Source organism: Pristis pectinata, chromosome 14 (genome assembly GCF_009764475.1).
Source record: "Pristis pectinata isolate sPriPec2 chromosome 14, sPriPec2.1.pri, whole genome shotgun sequence".
NCBI classification, from domain to species: domain Eukaryota; kingdom Metazoa; phylum Chordata; class Chondrichthyes; order Rhinopristiformes; family Pristidae; genus Pristis; species Pristis pectinata.
Window position 1 is genome coordinate 8810951 of NC_067418.1, and position 20553 is coordinate 8831503.

At 40.4% G+C, this 20553-nt stretch overlaps 1 protein-coding gene across 1 annotated transcript in view; it reads right to left on the reverse strand.

Moving 5' to 3' along the window:
* Positions 1–13579, reverse strand: part of cstf3 (cleavage stimulation factor, 3' pre-RNA, subunit 3) — a 92586-nt gene extending 79007 nt beyond the window's left edge. Inside the window, exons 1-3 of the mRNA XM_052029306.1 lie at positions 13337–13579; positions 404–505; positions 138–233 (exon numbers count right to left, since the gene is read on the reverse strand). Of these exons, the coding sequence (XP_051885266.1) occupies positions 138–233; positions 404–505; positions 13337–13363 (225 nt within the window). The 5' untranslated portion in view covers positions 13364–13579. The remainder of the gene's footprint in view (positions 1–137; positions 234–403; positions 506–13336) is intronic.
* Between the last annotated feature and the right edge of the window lie 6974 nt (positions 13580–20553).

A 20553-nucleotide genomic window follows, 5' to 3' on the forward strand; every position in this document is an offset into this window, starting at 1 on the left:
CTGCAGCTTTCAGTCTGTCTATTCACCTAAAATTGGTTTGGCTAATTTAACTCACTGGTGTGAACTTCCTGAAGCATGGCAGGGATTATGTTACTTTAAAATTAACCTCTAAAATTGAAATGAAAAAAAATATTAACCTCAGCTTCAATGTATAGCTTCCAGAATCTGCCAGAGCTTGGGAACTGTGTGACAAGTCGCTCATAGGTCTTCCGCGCTTTGTCTATTGGTTGGTTCTAAAAGCAAAAACCATCAAAAATGTTTACAGCATTTAAAATATGTAATAAGCCATTGATGTTTTACTCCCCAATCTCAGTAAGAGGCAATTTTCACAACTGTTTTAAAATCATAATGTGCAATTTTTTTGAACTGTATAATAAGCAAACATAACCCTATTTCACTAAACCTGTGCCTCTCGTATGAGAATGCTCCAAGCATCAAGGTCATATGGATTTTCTTCTAATTTCTTTTCTGCCTTCTTCACTTTTTCAGGAACATACTCTGGAGCCTGTGGAGAAAGAGCATAAATTTACATCACCACTTGCACTACTCTTACCCATCTTACAGATTTCAAAGTACCTACAACTACAAATTACACTAAAACCCTTGTAATAAACAATGTGAAGTTAAATGTACAAACTACATCTCTATTGTCAAGCAAGGCACAACAGAGCTCAACAACATTCTTGTACAAGAAAGCACTAGATGATTCCAACATACTTCCTGTCAGCTGTAACACTTAAAACTACTTTTAAGAACTGATGAAATAAATGCATTATCAAGACTTTGATCAGACTGCTCATCTGTCCAGTCTTATTTATACACATTATATATAGATTTGAACATAAAATCATGCAGTGCTTCCAAAGCAATTTCTGCAAAGATAGTAAACAATCATGAAAACTGGTATCAAACCAACCAGAATACCTCTTTTCAATACATGTTGAAATCTCTTAGTACCTGATTATTTTTCTTTCTAAAAAGATGCTAGATTTTACATAATTCAACTATGATTGCAAGCCACTGTTTATAGCTTAGGCTGATAGCATTTTAAGTCCCCTACTATGATAAAGTGCACTCTTGACCTCTCAATCTACCTCATTATGGCCTTGCACCTTGTTTACCTGCACTGCACTTTCTCTGTAACTGCAACACTTTGTTCTGCATTGTTATTGTTTTACTTTGTACTACCTCAATGCACTGTTGTAATGAAATGATCTGTATGGACAGTATGCACGTCAAGTTTTTCACCGTACCTTGGTACATGTGACAATAATAATAAACTAATCTGTGAGCAGAGAATCATTCAGAACATTTATTGCTGGGGTCACAAAGGAGATATGAATGAGGTGGAGTTAGGGACAAACATTAATGAATACACAGAACTCATTTAAGTATGGGTATGCATGAATTCACTGATTTCGGATCCAAGGAAACATTAAACAGAGAAACTAGGACCTATAGGCAGAGTAAATTTATATCTAGGTATATACTTAACAAGACAGTATATGCAAATCAAAAAATTATCAATATCAAATAGGACAATGGTCTATTTATCTCGGGGCTGGATTATAAAAGGTCAGAACATACCCTTAGTCAGAACTCCATTTGAAGCACAGCATTCAATTCTGCATACTGCACCACCGAGGATATGCCTTGAAGGGGCTGCAGCGCAGATACACCATGATGCAAAATTATGAGGATATGTAGTAGAGATGTTAAAATTTATTTTGTGTACATCCTTTAGCGGGGAAGCCTCAAGGACAATCTTGAAATTAAAAGCTGAAGAAATCAGCAATCACCTAACGGAATGGAGAGCAATAACTTTCCCCAAATACTTGACTACTGGGTCAGCTGAAGCATTCAATTCCAAGATCAATTGTTTTTTTTCTTCTTATGAAGATATCCAGTGGTAAGGAATAAAGATGGTTAAATGAGATTGGTACTATTAGCTACGTTCCAAGGGAATGGTGGAAAATGCAAGGAAAATTGCAAAGGTATTTCAGGGAGTGAGAGTGAGCAGAGGCAAAGACAACCGGTATAACAAATGCTTTAAATTTATGCCATCTCCACAGACATTTGCTTCCATGTATGGCAATACATCATAACTATCTAGCATTCTTATTCAGGTTGTAGTGGTGGTGGGGGGGGGGGGGGGGGGGGGGGGGGGGGGGGGGGGGGGGGGGGGGGAAGAGAAATTAGAATTAATGTATTAATTTTAAAATGTTCTGAAGTAAGGCATCTTCAGAAGCACACAAGGGATGTACAGATAATTCAGATCATAGCTACTTTAAAACAAGTTATGAGAGAAATTACTTCTGAGGGCTGGCAGTATTTAGAAGCAAAGGGTCTTGCATTACAGCACATTCCAGATTTCAAAGTCATGATGCTCCCTCCCCAAATGCATGAGCACCAAAGATGTGAACACATTTTTACGGTAATCTAAACCTCTCTAAAAGCAATACATTCTGACAAAAGAAATTGAGGGAAATGTTTGACATTAATATGAGATCAAAGAACTCCCCTCCTCCTGTGAGCCATATATACTCTGTGCCCCTTAAAAGTTTGTTACACAGAGGGTTATGGCTATATGGAACAAGTTGCCACAGGAAGTGCTAGAGGCAGATGTAATTACAACACTTAAAAGGTATTTGGACAATGTAGGTACAGGTGACTTCGGCATTCCTGGAACATGTAACAGAAAACTGCATCTGTGCATGCATCAAGAAATGCAAGTTGAAAAAAAAATTACTTTTCTTCCTCCCCCCACCCCCCATGAATTCTGTAAGACCGAGTATTATTCCATATCTCAGATCTTTGTCACCTGCACTTGAATAGGAAAGTAGTAGAGAGATAAGGGCCTAATGCAAGCAAATGGGATTACTGTAAATAGGTAATGCAGTTGGCATGGACAAGATGGGCTGAAGGGTTGGTTCCTGTGCTGTACAACTTTATAATTATTCTTGCATTATCACTCCCCACTCTCCCCCCACCACACAAATTATTTCAGCTACACACCAAAGATGTGGGTAGAGCCATCAGTAACTCAAGTCTAATTTTAGCTGTAATGAAGACAAAGCCACCAAAAAAACTTTTTATACATTCTTATGGCAACAATAAAGCAATATTATTGCTCAAAGCTCCCTTATGGTGTCACAAAATTTGAGCCAAACTAGTAATTGCTCCACAAACTCAAAACTAAGACAATTCTAAACTCCAACTTGGTTCAGGCTCACCTTAAATTGAGAATGAGAGAAAATTTTCAAATTTGAAATCTAAACATACCCTTAGAGTTTTAACCCACTTCCCAGAAATAAATCAACCCCACTAATTTGGTTAATGTAACCAGAGGAAGCTATGCTTCTTGCCTCTTGTGTTGAATGTGTTGTTTCATAAAGGCACACATTACTGGACTCGCAAGTTCCACAATTCCACACCCCCACCTCACTGTTTTAAAAAGTGCAAAAATTTAACTGGCATGCAATTCACCAAATAAAAGATTAACTTTCAAAATGACTTAATAAAACAAGGTTATTTTCTTTATTTTCACAACAATAGATGCTAGTATTAATTTAATAGCTGAACATCTGCAGTAGGGCAACTACTAGTGAGCTATATTGGGGTTATCATTCTGAGACTAGTAGCTGCAATACAGATTCTGAACAGGGAAAATTCACACTACTTAATTTCAACTATAAAACCCAAAATGTTTAGTGAGAACCCAGTATTTAAATTACCCTCAATGTTCTTAACAATTTGCAGGATCTCAGAGTTGTGTTCCAGTTCCAATCAATTCCAGTCAGGTTAAAGCTTTACTTCAGATTTGGCACTGTAATAATACAATTGTTGCTATGTAATCACATCTTTACATATCTAGCTCAAACTGACAGGAAGCTACAGAACCAATAGCATCTTATAATGGCTGTAACCACGGAATCAACTGAACTTTCTCTGAAAGCCTGGCTACATAAAACAAACCAGACAGGATCAATCAGGTTTAGACTGGGCAATACAATGCCACCATAGTTTAGTACTTAATCAAGTAATAATGGCTTAGTGTTATTGCATAGCCTTTCAGTTCTTGATTAGTAGTATTTTATGTCCTATCATCAGGCAGATCAATAGTATGAGATTTATAGCAATGATCAGGTTGGGTGCATGGCAAAAGTTAACAATAGTCAGGTTTTAATTTTAACTCAAACAGATCTCTATTATTTCCATCTTTGAACAGTATCACAATTAAACTACATACAATTTATATAGTTAACTTTTAGTGGTTCCAAAAAACAAGTGCAAAATTCTTAATCACACCAGAAGATCTTTGCTAACTCCCCATAAGTTTTAAACTCACTGGTGGGTGCAGATTTGCACTAAGCTATTAGAGAAAACAGTGTAAGGGTAAACTAACAAATTATAAAAAAAAACAAGAATGTGTCTACAAGTATACAAAAATGACTAGCATTAATGCATGAAGGAGTTTCTAGAGGAAAATTTGGACAAGCAGGAGCAGCTTAAGGATCAGCACTGTGACTTCAAATACATACAATCTACATTAATGGCTTAGAAGGCTGAATGCACAGTGGCCAAAATATATAGACAACCTTCCTGCAGAGCACTCCACATGACTCTAACGTTAGGCAGCACCACATAGGCAGGTTGAAGATTCTTGAGAGGTTTTCCTAGAAGAGATTCAAAGAGGGCTGGGCTTCAGGGTTGGGGAAGTGATTGATAATTAAGGAAGCAAGCCTGAAAATGGCATGTGGTAGCTGTTTATTTTCTGAGTTGCTGCAGCTGGAGAATTGGAAGAGGCCAGGGTTGTAGAGGGATAGGAGCTGACAGGAAAGGTAAATGGGTAGAAAGGCTAAGGAAAGCAGTTTTGACCGAGGGGTGGAGAGAAAGAATAAAGAATAAGGAACTGAAGCAGGGAGGGACCAAGGCAAGGGAGAGGGATGGTCATGAGGGCATGGGGAAGATTATGTGTATTCCGGTCCATGACTGCTTGCCTTTGTACAAATCTGTAGTGGAGCCTGCAGTTTAATTATCATGGACCAAAACCTTGCTTTGTTTGCTCATGGATTCCACTCCTCAGAACTGGAGTGGAAGCAAATTATCCTTGACCCCAATGGACTGCACGAGAAGCATGACAAGAATAGATGGGAAAGCAAGTTGTGAAATGGGCACAAAGGGATAAAGGTGCAAGCGGCCAAGTAAAATGCAGGGCATTACAAAGGTTGATTTAAAACAAATGGAAAAAGCAAAATATAGCTTAAATAGAGACTACAGAATGCTGCTGTAAAGGGACCTGGGTAAATCCAGACAATATTTCAAATGAAGGGTGGCACAATATAGGCAACCCCTGCATCTGAGTGGTTGCATTCCTAGAAAACCAACAATATTGCTATTTTCTGTAATGCGAATCCCCCTTGACCACTAGATGTTTTTCCTCTTATTTTAAGCCATTTTATCAGCTATGACAAAGTGACCACTACCATTATTAAACAGTTGAGGCCAACATTTGACTTGGGGAACCAGTGCAAAGCAAACAACAAATTTTTATTTTTAGTCATTCAATACTGTGGGGCAATAAGATTTGGATATGACATTACCATGTCGATTGGGTTGGCAGTCACAGCAGAGTTCCTCCTTTGCTATGCCCTCTCCAGTCTGAGGACATCAACAGATGCTGCCGTACCCTTCATCTGCGAGGCATCTTCTCTGATGCACAAGGCTTGGGGATTACGAAAAGGTTAAGGAGCTGGGATATCGGAAAGTGATGGGATTCAAGGATTGGGCTTCATGGGAGAAGTGTGGTGTAGAAGAAATTTAAGGGGGTATTAAGTTAAAGTGCAGTGACTTCGTGGAAGTGGAGTAAAGGCCGAGAAATTACCCGTGTAAGAGCAGGTTATGGTTTCCGTGGCTCCCCACAATACAGCTCATCAACTCTCTTGCATTTTGTGCTTATTTTTCCCCCCACATAAATTCCACAAGGATAAATTTACACAACCTGACTGACTGTAAACTTTAAAATTTATACAACACTGTAACAGGCCCTTCTGGCCTAATAAGCTCACGCCACCCAATTACACCCAAGTTAACATACTAACCCATACGTCTTTGGAATGTGGGAGGAAACCAGAGCACCCAGAGGAAACCTGTACCACAGCAGTCACCTGTAGTTAGTGCTACTGCCTCAGAGCACCAGAGATGAGAGTTTGATCCTGACCTCAGGTATTATCTGTGTGGACCGTGAAGGTTCTCTTTTTGAGTGTCTGACAGGTTCTCCCATTTCCTTCCAAAGACATGCGGGTAGATTAAAGGGCTACCAAAATTACCTTCAGTGCAATCTTGTGGCAAAGAACCAAAGCGGAGATGATAGGGATGTGAGAGAGACTCAGTTACGTGGCTACAGCGAAATATTAGGGGTGGGTGGGTGAAGGAAGAGAAAGTGATGGAATTACACTGATGGGACTCAGAATAATCTGTGTTGAATGGGCACCGTGTCATAATAAATGCTTGGTTAACATGTAGATACAGCAAATAATTAGCAGGCATAATGAAATTGCACTATTGTTGCAAGGATACAGAGTAAAAAAAAGTTAAGTTTTAGTCTTGCATTAGAAGCTGCCTCAGAAAAGGTCCACTAACTAGATTCCTGGAATGCTTGGGTAGCCTTATGAGAAACAATTGGACCTATACATGATAATTTAGAATAAGAGCTGATCCTATTGAAACTCAAAATTCTGAGAAGGATTGATAGGGTAAATACAGAGTCCATGTTTCTCCTTATTGAGGATTCGAGAACCAGGGGGAAATCCAGAACAAGAGATTTTCCACTTGAGAAGGAAGTTGTGAATCTTATGAAATTCTGTACACCAGGGAGCTGTGGAGGCAAGACATTGAATATATTCAAGACAGGATTTTTCGACTCTAGGGGAGTCAATACATATAGGGATCAGACAAGAAAGTGAAGCTGGGGCCCAGATCAGTCATGATCTTATTGAATGGTGGAAGTGATAGGCTCAAGGGGCTTAATGGCCTACTACAGCCAACCTTTTTACTATTCTCATTACAGATACTGACTGCTCTGGTATCATAGCTAAGTGACCTATTTATGTGGCCCTGGCTGGAATGTTAGCATTTTAATTGAATGCAGAGGGTAAAAATCACTAATCTGTTCTCATTTTAAAGTTACATTGCCAATGTTACCAAGTAGTAATTAGAACTGGAATTTTCCTTAATTCTGGCAAATTAACAGTAAATACAGTATCCCTAACACTGCATCAGTTAAGCACAGATTAGAGCTCTAGTCCAAAAACTCTAGAAGGTTATAAGCCTGCTATTCACTGGGTAGACTGAAGGGTGACTACAAGTTAAGAGGCAAATCATTTCACTTGCTTCTAGAATTCATTCAGAAATGCATACACATCTTCAATTCAAAATTCCAATCCATTTCAAGTCCCTTGATGACACCATTCCTCCACAACTTTAATGCAAGAAAACCTTCAACTCCCGCCAATTTTGGCTTCATTTGCATTTTTCTCAGCATTTATCTATCCCACCATGGCTTCAGCTGTCCCCCACCCATCACACTACACATTATTGCCTCACTACCTCCAAAATTTGCTTTGAAGCCTAATACTGAGACTTAAACTTATAGCCATCACATCTACCAACTTCTTTTCAGGTCACTATGTGAAGTACCATATATGTCACACAAGATATTTGTTTTGACAAATGCCCCAAAGCCTGTCTTTACCATGTTTTGCAAGCAGCCAAAAAGTCCGCAAGTCAACTCCTAATAATACAACAGCAATTCATCAGGCCACTCTGAATTCCCCTCTCCATCCTAATACACCATTGCCCTTTGCAGCTCCTACAGAAGCACTATTAACCAGGATAGCTGAGAGTCAGTTGTGCAGAAACTTGATGCCAAAATATATGCCCAAAATACCGAAGCAACATACAAAGGAGCTGGAGGAACTCAGAGGGTCAGGCAGCATTTATGGAGGGAAATAAACAGTTGATGTTTTGGGTCAAAACCCTTCATCAGGGCTTTGAGTGTTGCTCCAGATTTCCAGACTCTTCAGTCTCTTGTGTGCCCAAAGTACTGAACCTCTTCATTAGTGCAAATACATAGCACTAGCAAGAATTCAGACTAGTAACCTTTCCTTACAAGTGTTTCTATTGAACCCAATTATGACCAAGAATGGCAAAATAAAATATAAAGGGCTGTCATAATATATAGAATTGAAATTAAAAAGATTACATAGCATCTTAAATTGGTGAAGTATAAAAGGTCCTTCATAAATGAAGCAAATATCTAATTCAATACTGCACATGAAAGTGAGTAACTTCATTCAAAAGCTTTACAAAAAGCAAATTCACACAAAAAAATTGAAACCCTTGATGTAGGATAATGTCTTATGAACCATTTACATTTATGCCACTTAAGAGTTAACAGGATTTGACTTTAACATTATAATTGATTTCACTTCTGTCACAGATCTAAAAAAGTTCCAATTGTTAGTAATTTAAAGTGTACACCTGATTAACAAAAAATCAAAATATTTTGCATTTTCAAAATTTGAGTGGAATATTACTGCCAAACAGATTTTAAAGCAGCTACAATTCAATTCTGCACATTTTATTACCATTTAAAAAAAAAAGCAAATTTTTAGTACTATTCCATCATTATTAAATTGCCTGCCCTTCACCTCACATTGTGTGCTAACTAGCTCTCACATCACAATTTTCCGCAATCCTGCAAACTCAAAAAAGCCTACAAAAAACTCTTTTCAAATTAAATTCCAAACAAATTATATCAAGCATAATATCCATGCCAACCAGCGTTTTCATTAAAATCATAATAACAATATTCTAGCCAATAGCAAAATGAAAAAATATCTGAATTGATATTTTCTCTTCTGATGAGCATATCTAGTGCAACTCTTAGAGATTAGAGCTCTATTCCCTCGATCACATTCAAATCATCAGCCCTGGAATGAATCATTGATCAGGAAGAATTCAGGTTTGTACTTTACAAAAAGGATAGAATCATGGATTGGAATTCCCCATTAGCAAATCATGGAGAATCTAATCCCTCCATTCAAGCAGCAGATTTACATTGGCACAAGTTATTCCAGCCAATCGTGGCACTAAAAAATCTCTAGATAGCACAATTTGCATGAAAGATCTACCCACCGGATTTATGGAAAAAATTGAAATAAGCACATCGTTGTAAATATTACTGTTTTTTTTTAAATGCAGTTAGGAGAAAATGGAAGAGAACATTAGGGTCAAATAAGACTGCAAAAATAAATGGTAGCATTCAGAGGACCCAACTAGTCCTCTCATAGGAGCAGTACACAATCAAAAAGCAGAACAGGATGTCATGGGCGAGATTGGAAACAAGAATTCATGGATGTCCATGTCACCAACATATAGCAAGCTAAAAATCAAGGATATGACCTCCAGCATGAAATGAAATGAAACAAAGTTAGTCCCACTGGAACGAGATAATTGGGGAAAATCACAGAAGATATGCTGACCAGAGTTAAAGACTACATGGAGCTTTAATAAAATATTCCATGGTCAGGTTCATGGAGTTGGTGTTCAAGACTTAGTTCAGGGTTGTGTGCTGTGGATGATAGAAAATCGATTTCAGAATTGAAACAGGGAACTGCAAGAGGTAAGTGGCAAAAATGAGGGAGACTACATTCTGAAATCCTTGGGAATGGGAATAAAACCAATTATTAAGACAGAAGGACGAAAGAAATGCCAATAGAGAAGACACCAGTAAGAGCTGTAATAGGGCCAGAAAAATAAGCTGGATGGTGAAGGGATCCTTGCATCATTACATAAGCAGTCTGGGAAAACTAGCATTCACCAGATACAGTATGACTTGATGCTCATTTCCAGCAACAGTTGAGTGCTTCAAATCCTGAGGGAACTCTGCACTGAATGAGTTACCCTCCTGTTACCAACATCAAGTCAGATGTCAAATCCATTCGTGAACATTACTTAATCAAGCATTATAAACATAATACATCCCACCCACTAACCCTCATATCGGGCCTGTTGCAGCAAGTGTGGTTCTGCCACATACAATTTATAAGGAACCCGGAGAAATTGGCACAAAGTGTTTGCATTAGTGGGGCTCCCTGCAGCACCATGGGAGCACTCAACTTTGCATAGAAATTTGTCAGTAAGTCACCATTCCAAAGTTCAATACAAAATTAATGCTGATACTTAACACAGTTCTGGCGAATTGCTGCACTTGTGCAGTTGTCTTTTGGATTAAATATTTAATGCTGTTTTCATCTTCCTTTAGACTGCTTTCTTGACACATCAACCAATACACAGGTTGTCAGAGACAAGTGTATTTACTGCATCTTGCATTGTTGCATGTTGGTATCGTCTTCCTAGGCAGTCCCCAAGAATTGAGGATGACTTCTGCTCTGGTTTGTGGATTCTGAGGTAGCTAATCATCATGAACTGCAGACTTTTCCACAAATAGGGCAGGTAGGCAGCTTGTGACATGGTCTGCTCTTTTCACTGTTTATGCAAGGCCCACGTGTGCTTCCAATGCATGGCCTTGAGGTTCCCAATACTATACTGAATACTCCTCCACTTAGAGCGGTCATGGCTCAGGGATACCCAAAAGTCAATGGTGATGTTGAATTTTTTAAAGGGGTTTTGAGCACAACTTTGAATCTTTACTGCTGTTGGTAATCTCTTCCACTGAAAGACCTCCGAGAGTGGCAATCAGGGAAGTCCAATGTAGCACACTGCAACTGGGACCTCAATATGGAGGACTATGGCCAAGGAAAGGACACTGATATGGGTTCTGTTGCTATTTTTACAAGACTGCATAAGCAACTTCCATCTCCCTATGCTCAAGATTTAAACAATTGCACATAATAAAACCACAGGATCCAGCTTTCCTGTTGATTCAAGTATAGGAGGATAGATTTCTCTTTATCCTATGTTTAATTTTAGCAAACACTCCAGAATCCAGCATAGACACAGCACTAGTAACTCAGTCAGGGAATCCTGCTCCCTTGTTCCATAATAAGGACACAGCAATGCCAGTATATTTTCTCAGGATAATTTCCAGGCAGTTCTCATCTTTTCACAGAAGATTGCCCAATTCTCAGCTGTGACCGTTAGTAGCATTTTCTCCTGAGTTTAAGGACACCCTGCAAGTGTCTTAAGAATAAAATTCAAAACTGACCAAATCTCTCTCTCAGCAATACTTTGAGAAATATCAGGTAATTTTGCATCTCCAGTTCTTGCATCTGCTGGTATCTTCCTCCTCCTAGGCAGTGCCTCAATGATCAATCTCTATTGATTTATTTTTCAGGATCTAAACCAATGCCAGCTTAAATAGTCTAATTGTCCTCGAGCAGGCGGCAGCGAAACACAAACCTGTTGGGGAAAATCTTTCAGGATTTAGAACCCAGCCACAAAGGAATGGTGCTATATTTCCAAGCCAAAACAGTGTGCAATTTGGAAGGAAAATACAGATGGCAATGTTTCCATACACCTGAACATTTTCCTTCTTGGTGGCAGAGGTGCTGAGGAAGAAGCAATTATTTAAGGTAGTGGTATGGTGAAACAATCAAGGAGACTGCTTTGCCCTACATGGTTTTGAATTTCAGAGTTCTTGTTGGAGCTGCATTCACCTAGCCAAGTGAAAGGTATTCCACCATATTCCTGAATCATGCCTTGTAGATGGTGGAAAGGCTTTGGGGTAGTGGATGATGAGTCATGACACAGGATACTCTGGCCTCTCAGCCAGTCTTGTAGCCACAGTGTGTGTGGCTGGCCCAAACAAATTTCTGGTCAATGCTAACCTCTGTGTTGATGGCAAGAGATTCAACAATAATGAAGGGCTTGAATGTCAATGATAAAGGATTAGATTCCTTTGTTGGATATGATCAATATTTAGCATAGTACAAATGTTACTTGCTACGTATCAGCCTATGCCTGAACATTGTCTAGGTCTTGCTGTACACAAGCGTGAAATTAACTGTGCAATCCCCACTTCTGATCTTAATGAAGTAGCCTGAAGACAGCTCGACCCTGGGCACTGCCCTAAGGAACTCATGTGCTGATGGCCTTGGACTGGGATGATTGACCACCAATGGATCATGTAAATAGTAGGTCACTCAAGCCTGCCCCACCATTTGTAATGAAATTAACTGATTTGTCCCGAGCCTCATTTCTGTGCAAGTTTTCACCCTTGATAATATCAATTCAACCACCAATTATCTACACCCCAAGCTTCAATTCCTGAAGGATGGTGATAAGAATTAAACAAATTAAACTGACCACTGTTGAATTTGGCATTTAAACAATTGAACACTTCTCTGAAACAACTATCTGGAATACTGATAGAAAATCCTCCTGTGATTTCAGCCTCTTCAATGGCCCCAGGTTTTAACAAACACACCTCCACTGGTCGATGATACTTAAATACAATTATGAGAGGCAGATAGGGTAGATGGTCAGAATATCTTTCCCTAGGGTAGAAATGTCAAATACTAGAAAGCAAAAATTTAAGGTGAGAGGGGGAAAGTTTAAAAGAGGACGTGCAGGGTTAAGTCTTTTTTAACAAAAAAAGTGGTAGGTGCCTGGAAAGGGCTGCCAGGGGTAGTGGTGGAAGCAGATACCATAGTGGCATTCAAGATGTTACAAAGACACATGAATATGTAGGCAATGGAGGAATATGGATCAGGTACAGGGAGAAGGGATTAGTTTAACTTGGCATCTTAAATTTGGCACAGACATCGTGGGCCGAAGGGCCTCTCCCTGTACTGTTCCATGTTCTAATTGGGTCACAACATGTTCCCTTCGCAACAAAAGACGACGGCTCCAACCAAGCGTGTCGTTGAATGTTAAAATAGAAGCTGGAAGGTGGGGGTAGTTAAATCTCAAGAGTAACGAGGGAAAGATCTCGACTTTCGCGTTTACGGTTAAGATTTATTTCACGAGGCTTTGGAATCTCAATGCTCCATCTCACTTATACTGCAGGGTGACCTTTTTTTTCCCGCTTGGATGAAGAAGGGGAGAGGGAGAGTGGAAGGGTGAGACAGCCGGTGTTCAGTGCGGCCACCTGCCCCCTTTTGAACAGAGATACACGTTGGGACCGGCCTCGCCCGCCATCTTGCCGCCGCCGGCCCAGGGACCAGAGTGAACAAAACCGTCAGGATACAATAAAAATACCCGCTGCTTCATTTTCCGAGGGTATGTGCAGCCCCCACGCCCACAGTTACCCGCCTTTTTGCCGCCCGACCCATTCCCTCCTCCCTCACAACACCAACTGAATCCGACCTACCTGCTCCGTGTTCGCTTCACCCGACATTGTTTGCTGATTATTTTTTTAAATCTATCTTTAAAAAAACACACCATACAAATGAATTAACGGATGTATAATATCGTTCGGGCTGCTGCAGAGCCGGCACCGACTAGAAACCCCCTCTCCAAGCTCCGGACTCCTACCCGCCCCCCTCTCCTCCTCCGCACCGCGTTGCTCGTAAAATGGCGGCCGGCGGGCGGACGATCGGTCGCCGGAAGCGGCGCGCGCATGCGCGACTCCTCCCGCCTCCCCTTCCAGGGCCCGGATATGTGGCTGCGCACCCTTCACAAGCCAGTGCCTCCTCACTGGGAGGATGGGCTCCCTGGTCCTGTCAAAGTGTCACCACCACTGAATGTAGTGACCAAATGACACCAAGAGTTATTTGAAATTAAAAAGAAAAGGCTGCACTACTTTAAAACCAACGTTGAGTTTATTGTCATATTATCAATGCACCATAGAAACATCCTATCTGGGTGCATCACAGCTTGGTACTGCAACTGCTCTGCTCAGGACTGCAAGAAACTGCAGGGAGTTGTGGACACAGCCCAGCGCATCATGGAAACCAGCCTCCCCTCCATGGACTCTTGTCTTTACCTCTCGCTGCCTTGGGCAAAGCAGCCCAGCATAATCAAAATCCCGGCCACCCGGGTCATTCTCTCTTCCATCAGGTAGAAGATACAGGAGCCTGAGGGCACGTACCACCAGACTTAAGGACAGCTTCTATCCCTGTGTGATAGACTATTGAACGGTTCCCTTATACGATGAGATGGACTCTGACCTCACGATCTACCTTGTTGTGACCTTGCACCTTGTTGCACTGCACTTTCTCTGTAGCTGTGACATTTTACTCTGTAATATTATTGTTTTTACCCGTACTACATCAATGCACTCTGTACTAACTCAATGGAACTGCACTGTGTAATGAATTGACCTGTATGATCAGTATGCAAGACAAGTTTTTCACTGTACCATCGGTACAAGTGAATAATAAACCAATACCAATACCAATATGCACAAGTACATGTATGCGCAGGTGCAATGAAAAACTTACTTGCAGCAGCATCACAGGCACATTGCATCATATGAGCAGCATTCATAAGAAAAACATAAATTATACATAGAGAGACAAAGGACTGCAGATGCTGGAATCTAGATGAAAAACACTATGAAGCTGGAGGAACTCAGCAGGCTAGGCAGCATCCGTGGAGAAAAACAAACGGTCAACATTTGGGTCAGAAGATCCTGAAGGGAGGGTCCTACCCAAAACGTTGACCACCTGCTTTTCTCCACGGATGCTGCCTAGCCTGATGATTATACATAAATTATACAAAAATAATTACACAAATTTTTGATCTGTGTACACATCTCAGTACACTGGTGACACTGAGATTACGATCACTACCATACTTCCTAGCCTCTATCACATGATAAATGCTGTGACCTAGGAGGTTACAGCATTTTCTGACTGTCAGACAATGCAAAGTGATATGGATATAATGACAACTTCTTTTTGCCTTCAGGAAGATTATCTGCTTTAAACAGTTGGTCAGTCCTATTGGTTCATGGTTGATGATGGATACAATAGACATAAGACGTAAGCTGTGATGCTGCTGCAAGCAAGTTTTCATTGTACCCGTACCTCACTGTACTTGTGCACCATGACAATAAACTTGACTTGACTTGAGCTATCTAACTGACAATTTCTTAGAATGCTTGAAGGAATAATTCATTTAATCTGGTGAAGTCATTAAGGATCCCAACAAAGAAATGTTGTGATTAAAGTCTACATGCAATAACATCTACACTATTGCCAGTCTCACAACTGCTAAAGGAGACACAAGGAACTGCAGATGCTGGAACCTGGAGCAACAAACAATCTGCCGGAGGCACTCAGTGGGTCAAGCAGCATCTGTGGGAGGGGTAGAAACCACAGAGGGGGAATAGTGAGAGAGGGTCTCAGAACTCCCATCGGAGGGGTAGAAACCACAGAGGGGGAACAGTGAGAGAGGGTCTCACAGAACTTCCATTGGAGGGAGGAGAAAAACTTCTTCAAATTTGGCATATCTTTAAGAGACTTCACAATAGAGTAGTGGATGCAGGGTTTCGACCCGAATCGTCGGCAATTCCTTTCTTCCCACAGATGTTGCTCGACCTGCTGAATTCAACCAGCAGATTGTTTGTTGTTCACACCTGCTAAAACCTGGGAAGGCTTCAACTCCAACCAACAGTTAAATCCCAGCAGGTTCTGTGGCTGCAATGCATGCAATCTGACCAGCTATCAGGGCACAGCATTGAAACCGCCGGAATTTTTGTATGAAATTAATCAGTGACCTTGGAAAAGTAGTTTTGCTACATGGAACACTTCTACAAAACCATACAGTTCTCATAAATGGGGGATGGCCAAAACCTTGACCACTGGTAATGCAAGTAATAAGATAAGATTTCTTTATTAGTCACATCTGCATCAAAACACACAGTGAAATACATCTTTTGCATAGAGTGTTCTGGGGGCAGCCCACAAGTGTTGCCACACTTCCGGCGCCAACGTAGCATGCCCACAACTTCCTAACCCGTACGTCTTTGGAATGTGGGAGGAAACTGGAGCACCCGGAGGAGACCCACGCAGACATGGGGAGAACGTACAAACTCCTTACAGACAGTGGCTGGAATTGAACCCAGGTCGCTGGCGCTATAATAGTGTTATGCTAACAGCTACACTACTGTGCCTGTTAATACAGGTAATGAGGCCACCTAACCATGGGACACACATGTTGATATATGGTTGATTTAGTTGATTTTTCACATGCAAGAATATTATAACAATTTGACCATGCCTGCTTCATTGAATGATGATGATTTGAAAATGAAACCAACAAAGAAAGTTGATTTTCCACTGAAACATTTATCTCCAAGTTGAGGAATCAATTACAGGCAATCCCTACATTACAGCAGTTTGGGTAATGGAAATTTGTCCTTACGAAATTCACAAATCACAACCAATAAATCTGGAATATGGAATAAAAGATTGTCTTTTGAAATTTATGTGAAAAAAACACAAAAATGTATTTTTTTCAACTCACATTTCTTGACACGTGGAACTTTGCATTACAGAAAATCACAATACTGGCTGTTTTCTAGGAATGCACCTCCCCCTAACACAGAGGTCACCTGTACAGTGATCATAGAGTCATACAGCACAGAAACAGGCCCTTCAGACCATGTCCATTCCGATCTTTTTGTCCATCTGCTCTAATCCCATTGGCCCGCATTAGGACTATATCCTTCTATGCCTTTCCTATTTAAGTATCTGCCTACAGTAAGTGCCTCTTAAACATAGTAATTGTATCTGATTTCACCACCTCTTCAGACAGCGCGTTCCAGATATCAAACACTCTTGTGTAAATACTTACCCCTCAGATCCCCTTCAAAATTCCTTCCTATGTCCTCTTGCTTTTGTTCTCACCTATATGCTCTACACAAACAACTGCTTGGAATTTATGTGGAGAGATTTGGCTGTATCCTAGCCTTCAGAATGCCTTTAACACTCGATCCATTATTATTTATATTTAACTTTCCTGAATAACTTATTAATGGGTCAAAATTCTGTGATAAGGTCAGGCTCTTTATTGCTAGCATGAGCTTTTTCTACCTGGTATTTTCAAGGATATGTCTTCTGGCAATAGCATATCAGCAAAAAAACAGATGAGCAACTTGCCTGCCTGCCTCATCCTTACATTTTCTGCTTTGGAACTTATAGCTTGATTATGCAAGGAACCAGAATTGTGCACTGAAATGTCACCTTATAGTCCTTCAAGCCAAGAACTGGAGAGAGGTTAACACAATCTGCTGTCAATAATTACACCTGTAAGTAAATGCATTTTTCTTTTTGGCTATGATTGTTACTTCAGGGAAAGCTATTTATATAGTTCCACGTGACAATTACAGATGCTTTAAGTCACTCTAGCATTGCAGATATTTGTATATCCAACACCATCAGGTCTTGTGGCGCTCTGCCACATCAGTGAGAATTCCAGTTGTACTCAAATTTAATAATTGGAAAGCAGTTTATAGTAAGAATTTTTATTGTACATTGACAACATTTTTACTTTATACAAGAGTCAGATTATTAAATGCATTAAATAAAATTACTTTTGATACTTCAAGAGCAAAAAGCTTTTATCTTGTGTTTTATATAAATTATGAACACCTAACCTGTGCCCATAATAATATTATGGTGTGTTTTATCTCCAAGTATAATTAGAACAAACTACAACGCAAATAAATCCGCCAGAAGTTTACAGACTTGATGACCCTGTTTTTTTTCCCTAAAGTCTCATAATACCCAATTATAAGAACATAGAACAGTACAGTACAGAACAGGCCCTTCGGCCCACAATGTTGTGCTGACATAGCTATTTCCTCCTACCTAGAGAATGCCCATATCCCTCTATTTTCCTCTCATTCATGCCCATCCAAGCCAATCCTAACAGCCCCCAATGAATTTGCCTCCACCACCCTATCAGGCAACGCATTCCAGGCATCCAGCATTCTCTCAGTAAAAAACGTACCCCTCACGTCTGTTCTGAACCCACCCACCCTCACCTTAAAGGCATGCCCTCTGGTATTGGATTGCTCAATAATGGGAAAAAGATATTACTTGTCCACCCTATCTATGCCCCTCATAATTTCATACACCTCCCCATCCCCGAGGAGGTCGCACACATTGGGTTGAGAACCGCTGGTCTATTCAACCGTGTGGGCATTAAAAATACAGGTTTGATCCAACTATGATGCATTTTCTTGTAAGGCCCCAATGGAGAGACATCAACAGGAGGAACTTGGGCTGATATTTCTCCTTCCCAACCTGAAGATATCAGGGTGATTTTAACTAAACTTACCAGCTGAGACATCTGTGGGACCTTCAATGATCAGTTTTGTACAATACTCCACTCCATAGACATAGATTAACAGCTTTTATTAAAAATAGAGGCGATAGGTTTGCAGGTGTTTAGAGCAAAGTAAGCCAGCACCTTGCATGCAGTGATATGAAGTTGAACTTGGATAGTTTAGGATTGCACAGATGGATGCTCCTTCAATCATCATACGAGATCTAAAAGTTGGTACAAAATTGAAAAATTAGGCAAACTACCTAAATATCATTTCATCTGCACAAGCATGCTTTGCTTAGCAGCACATCTCTTAATGGGGGAAAGGTATTTGTAAAGATCTTGTGGCCACTGGCATGTCCCTTAGCCCTACCAGTGGAACACATTGCACGCACAAAGAAGCTTAATCTGAATTTAACTGCTCCTTCACCACCACATTATCTGGTCTCACCTTATCAGAGATATCCCCTTTGATCCACCCATCCCCCTTCCCATCTTCTTTGCTATCTAAAACAAACGTGTTTTCTCTTTTCCAGTTCTGAATGGTCCTGGGCCTGAAACATTGACTGATTCTCTTTCTGCAGCTGCTGCCCGACCTGCTAAGTGCTTTCAGCATTTTCTGTTTTTATTACAATCCAGGATAAAGTAACCCACTTAATTGGCACTACATCCACCACCCAAAACACTCCTTCCTTCCACTACAGTGGCTGCAGTGTGTATCGTCTACAAAATATACTGCAGTGACTCACCCAGGCCACTCTGACAGCATCTTCCAAGTCTGCAACTTCTACCACCAGGAAGGACAAGGGCAACAAACACAGGGGAACACCACCACCCGCAGGTTCCCCCTCATACCAGACCGACTTGGAAATACATTGCCAATCCTTCATTGTTGCAGGGTCTAAATCCACCCCACTGGAAGTATCTACCAGAAAGACTGCTGCTGTTCACCAACACCTCTCAGGGGTAATTAGGGATGGCCAGTAAATACTGGCCTTACTGGTGATGCCCAGATCACAAAAAAAAACACTCCTTGGGTGAATGAAGTAAATAATTACAGGTAATTTTTAAGGTTTTGTACATTTTTATGAGACATTTCCTACTGCTTGTGATGGAAATTTAATGTATTACTTACCATTGACTCCTCCATATTTCTGTCAACCTCCTCAGGAGCCTGCAGACGAGGGATCTTTGCGTGAACAATTTCATCTCTATTCTCAGCATCTTCTGGCCTGCCTCGTTTTCCCATTGTGCTGGGAATCTCGACATGCTTTGCTGAGCAAGAACCTAGAAGAAATCATATACATGGGCAAGTGAAGCGTTGGAAGAAAATACAGACACCTTAACAAAAATATTTGCAAGTACTAAACAGGACAAACTGCACAGTCATATTTTATGAACATGGCAAAAATATTTCATTGATTTTTAAGGTGGTTTGAACAATCAAGTAACAATCCCATTGTGGAAAATGGATGCGTCTTGTATTGTGATTTTTGTCTTGCTGCAAAGTGATTTCCTGTTAAAGCAGCAGCAGGAAAGTACTACAATCTGTGCTCACCCAATGCTTAAGTCCTGAGCGGATAGTGCTACACTGTTTGAATATGGGGGCATCCTACAAATCCATCAGAATATCAATACAGATTTTTAAGTGAACTCTAGAGGGATCCAAAAGGGTTCATGGGAGCATTTTTTTAAAACAAAACTGGCAAAATTATTCAAATCATTAGATGCTTCACGAACATTACATTTAGAAGTTAATCTGAAGGGAAGGAACTCTGCTCATCGCTTTTATAAGGCATTAGGATTCCAATTAAAGGTGGATGGTCCAAACATGGTGCCACTCAGCTGGAAGCACTGCTCCAGCTAGTGATGTTAAGTGAATTAGCCACAGCGTAAATGTGCCTTTAATTCTTCCAGAAATAAATCATGTTGTTAAGATTAACCTCTCAGCTAAGAACTTTTTTTTAAAATTTTGTTCTTCTTTACATCTGGGTAAGTTGCTAATGATATGGGCCCTGAGAATATACTTCTCAGATCTTTGTTAAAGGGGCATGACTGAGGAGCTGGATTCACTTGGATTGTTTGCTCCATTTCAGTACTGTGAGGTTTGTTTTCATCTGGGATGTGTACTTGTGTAGGTTGAAGCTTGTGCTTGTCATGTGATGGTTGTTTTCCAGAGAGAGTGTTTGCATGTGTGAGTTGTTAAAATCTAAAAACACTGTTTTCCATTCTTATTTTAAGCTTCATTTAACATATTTGTGCAACATTTGCATAACAATATTTTAAGGTTTACAAATACATCTCAACATA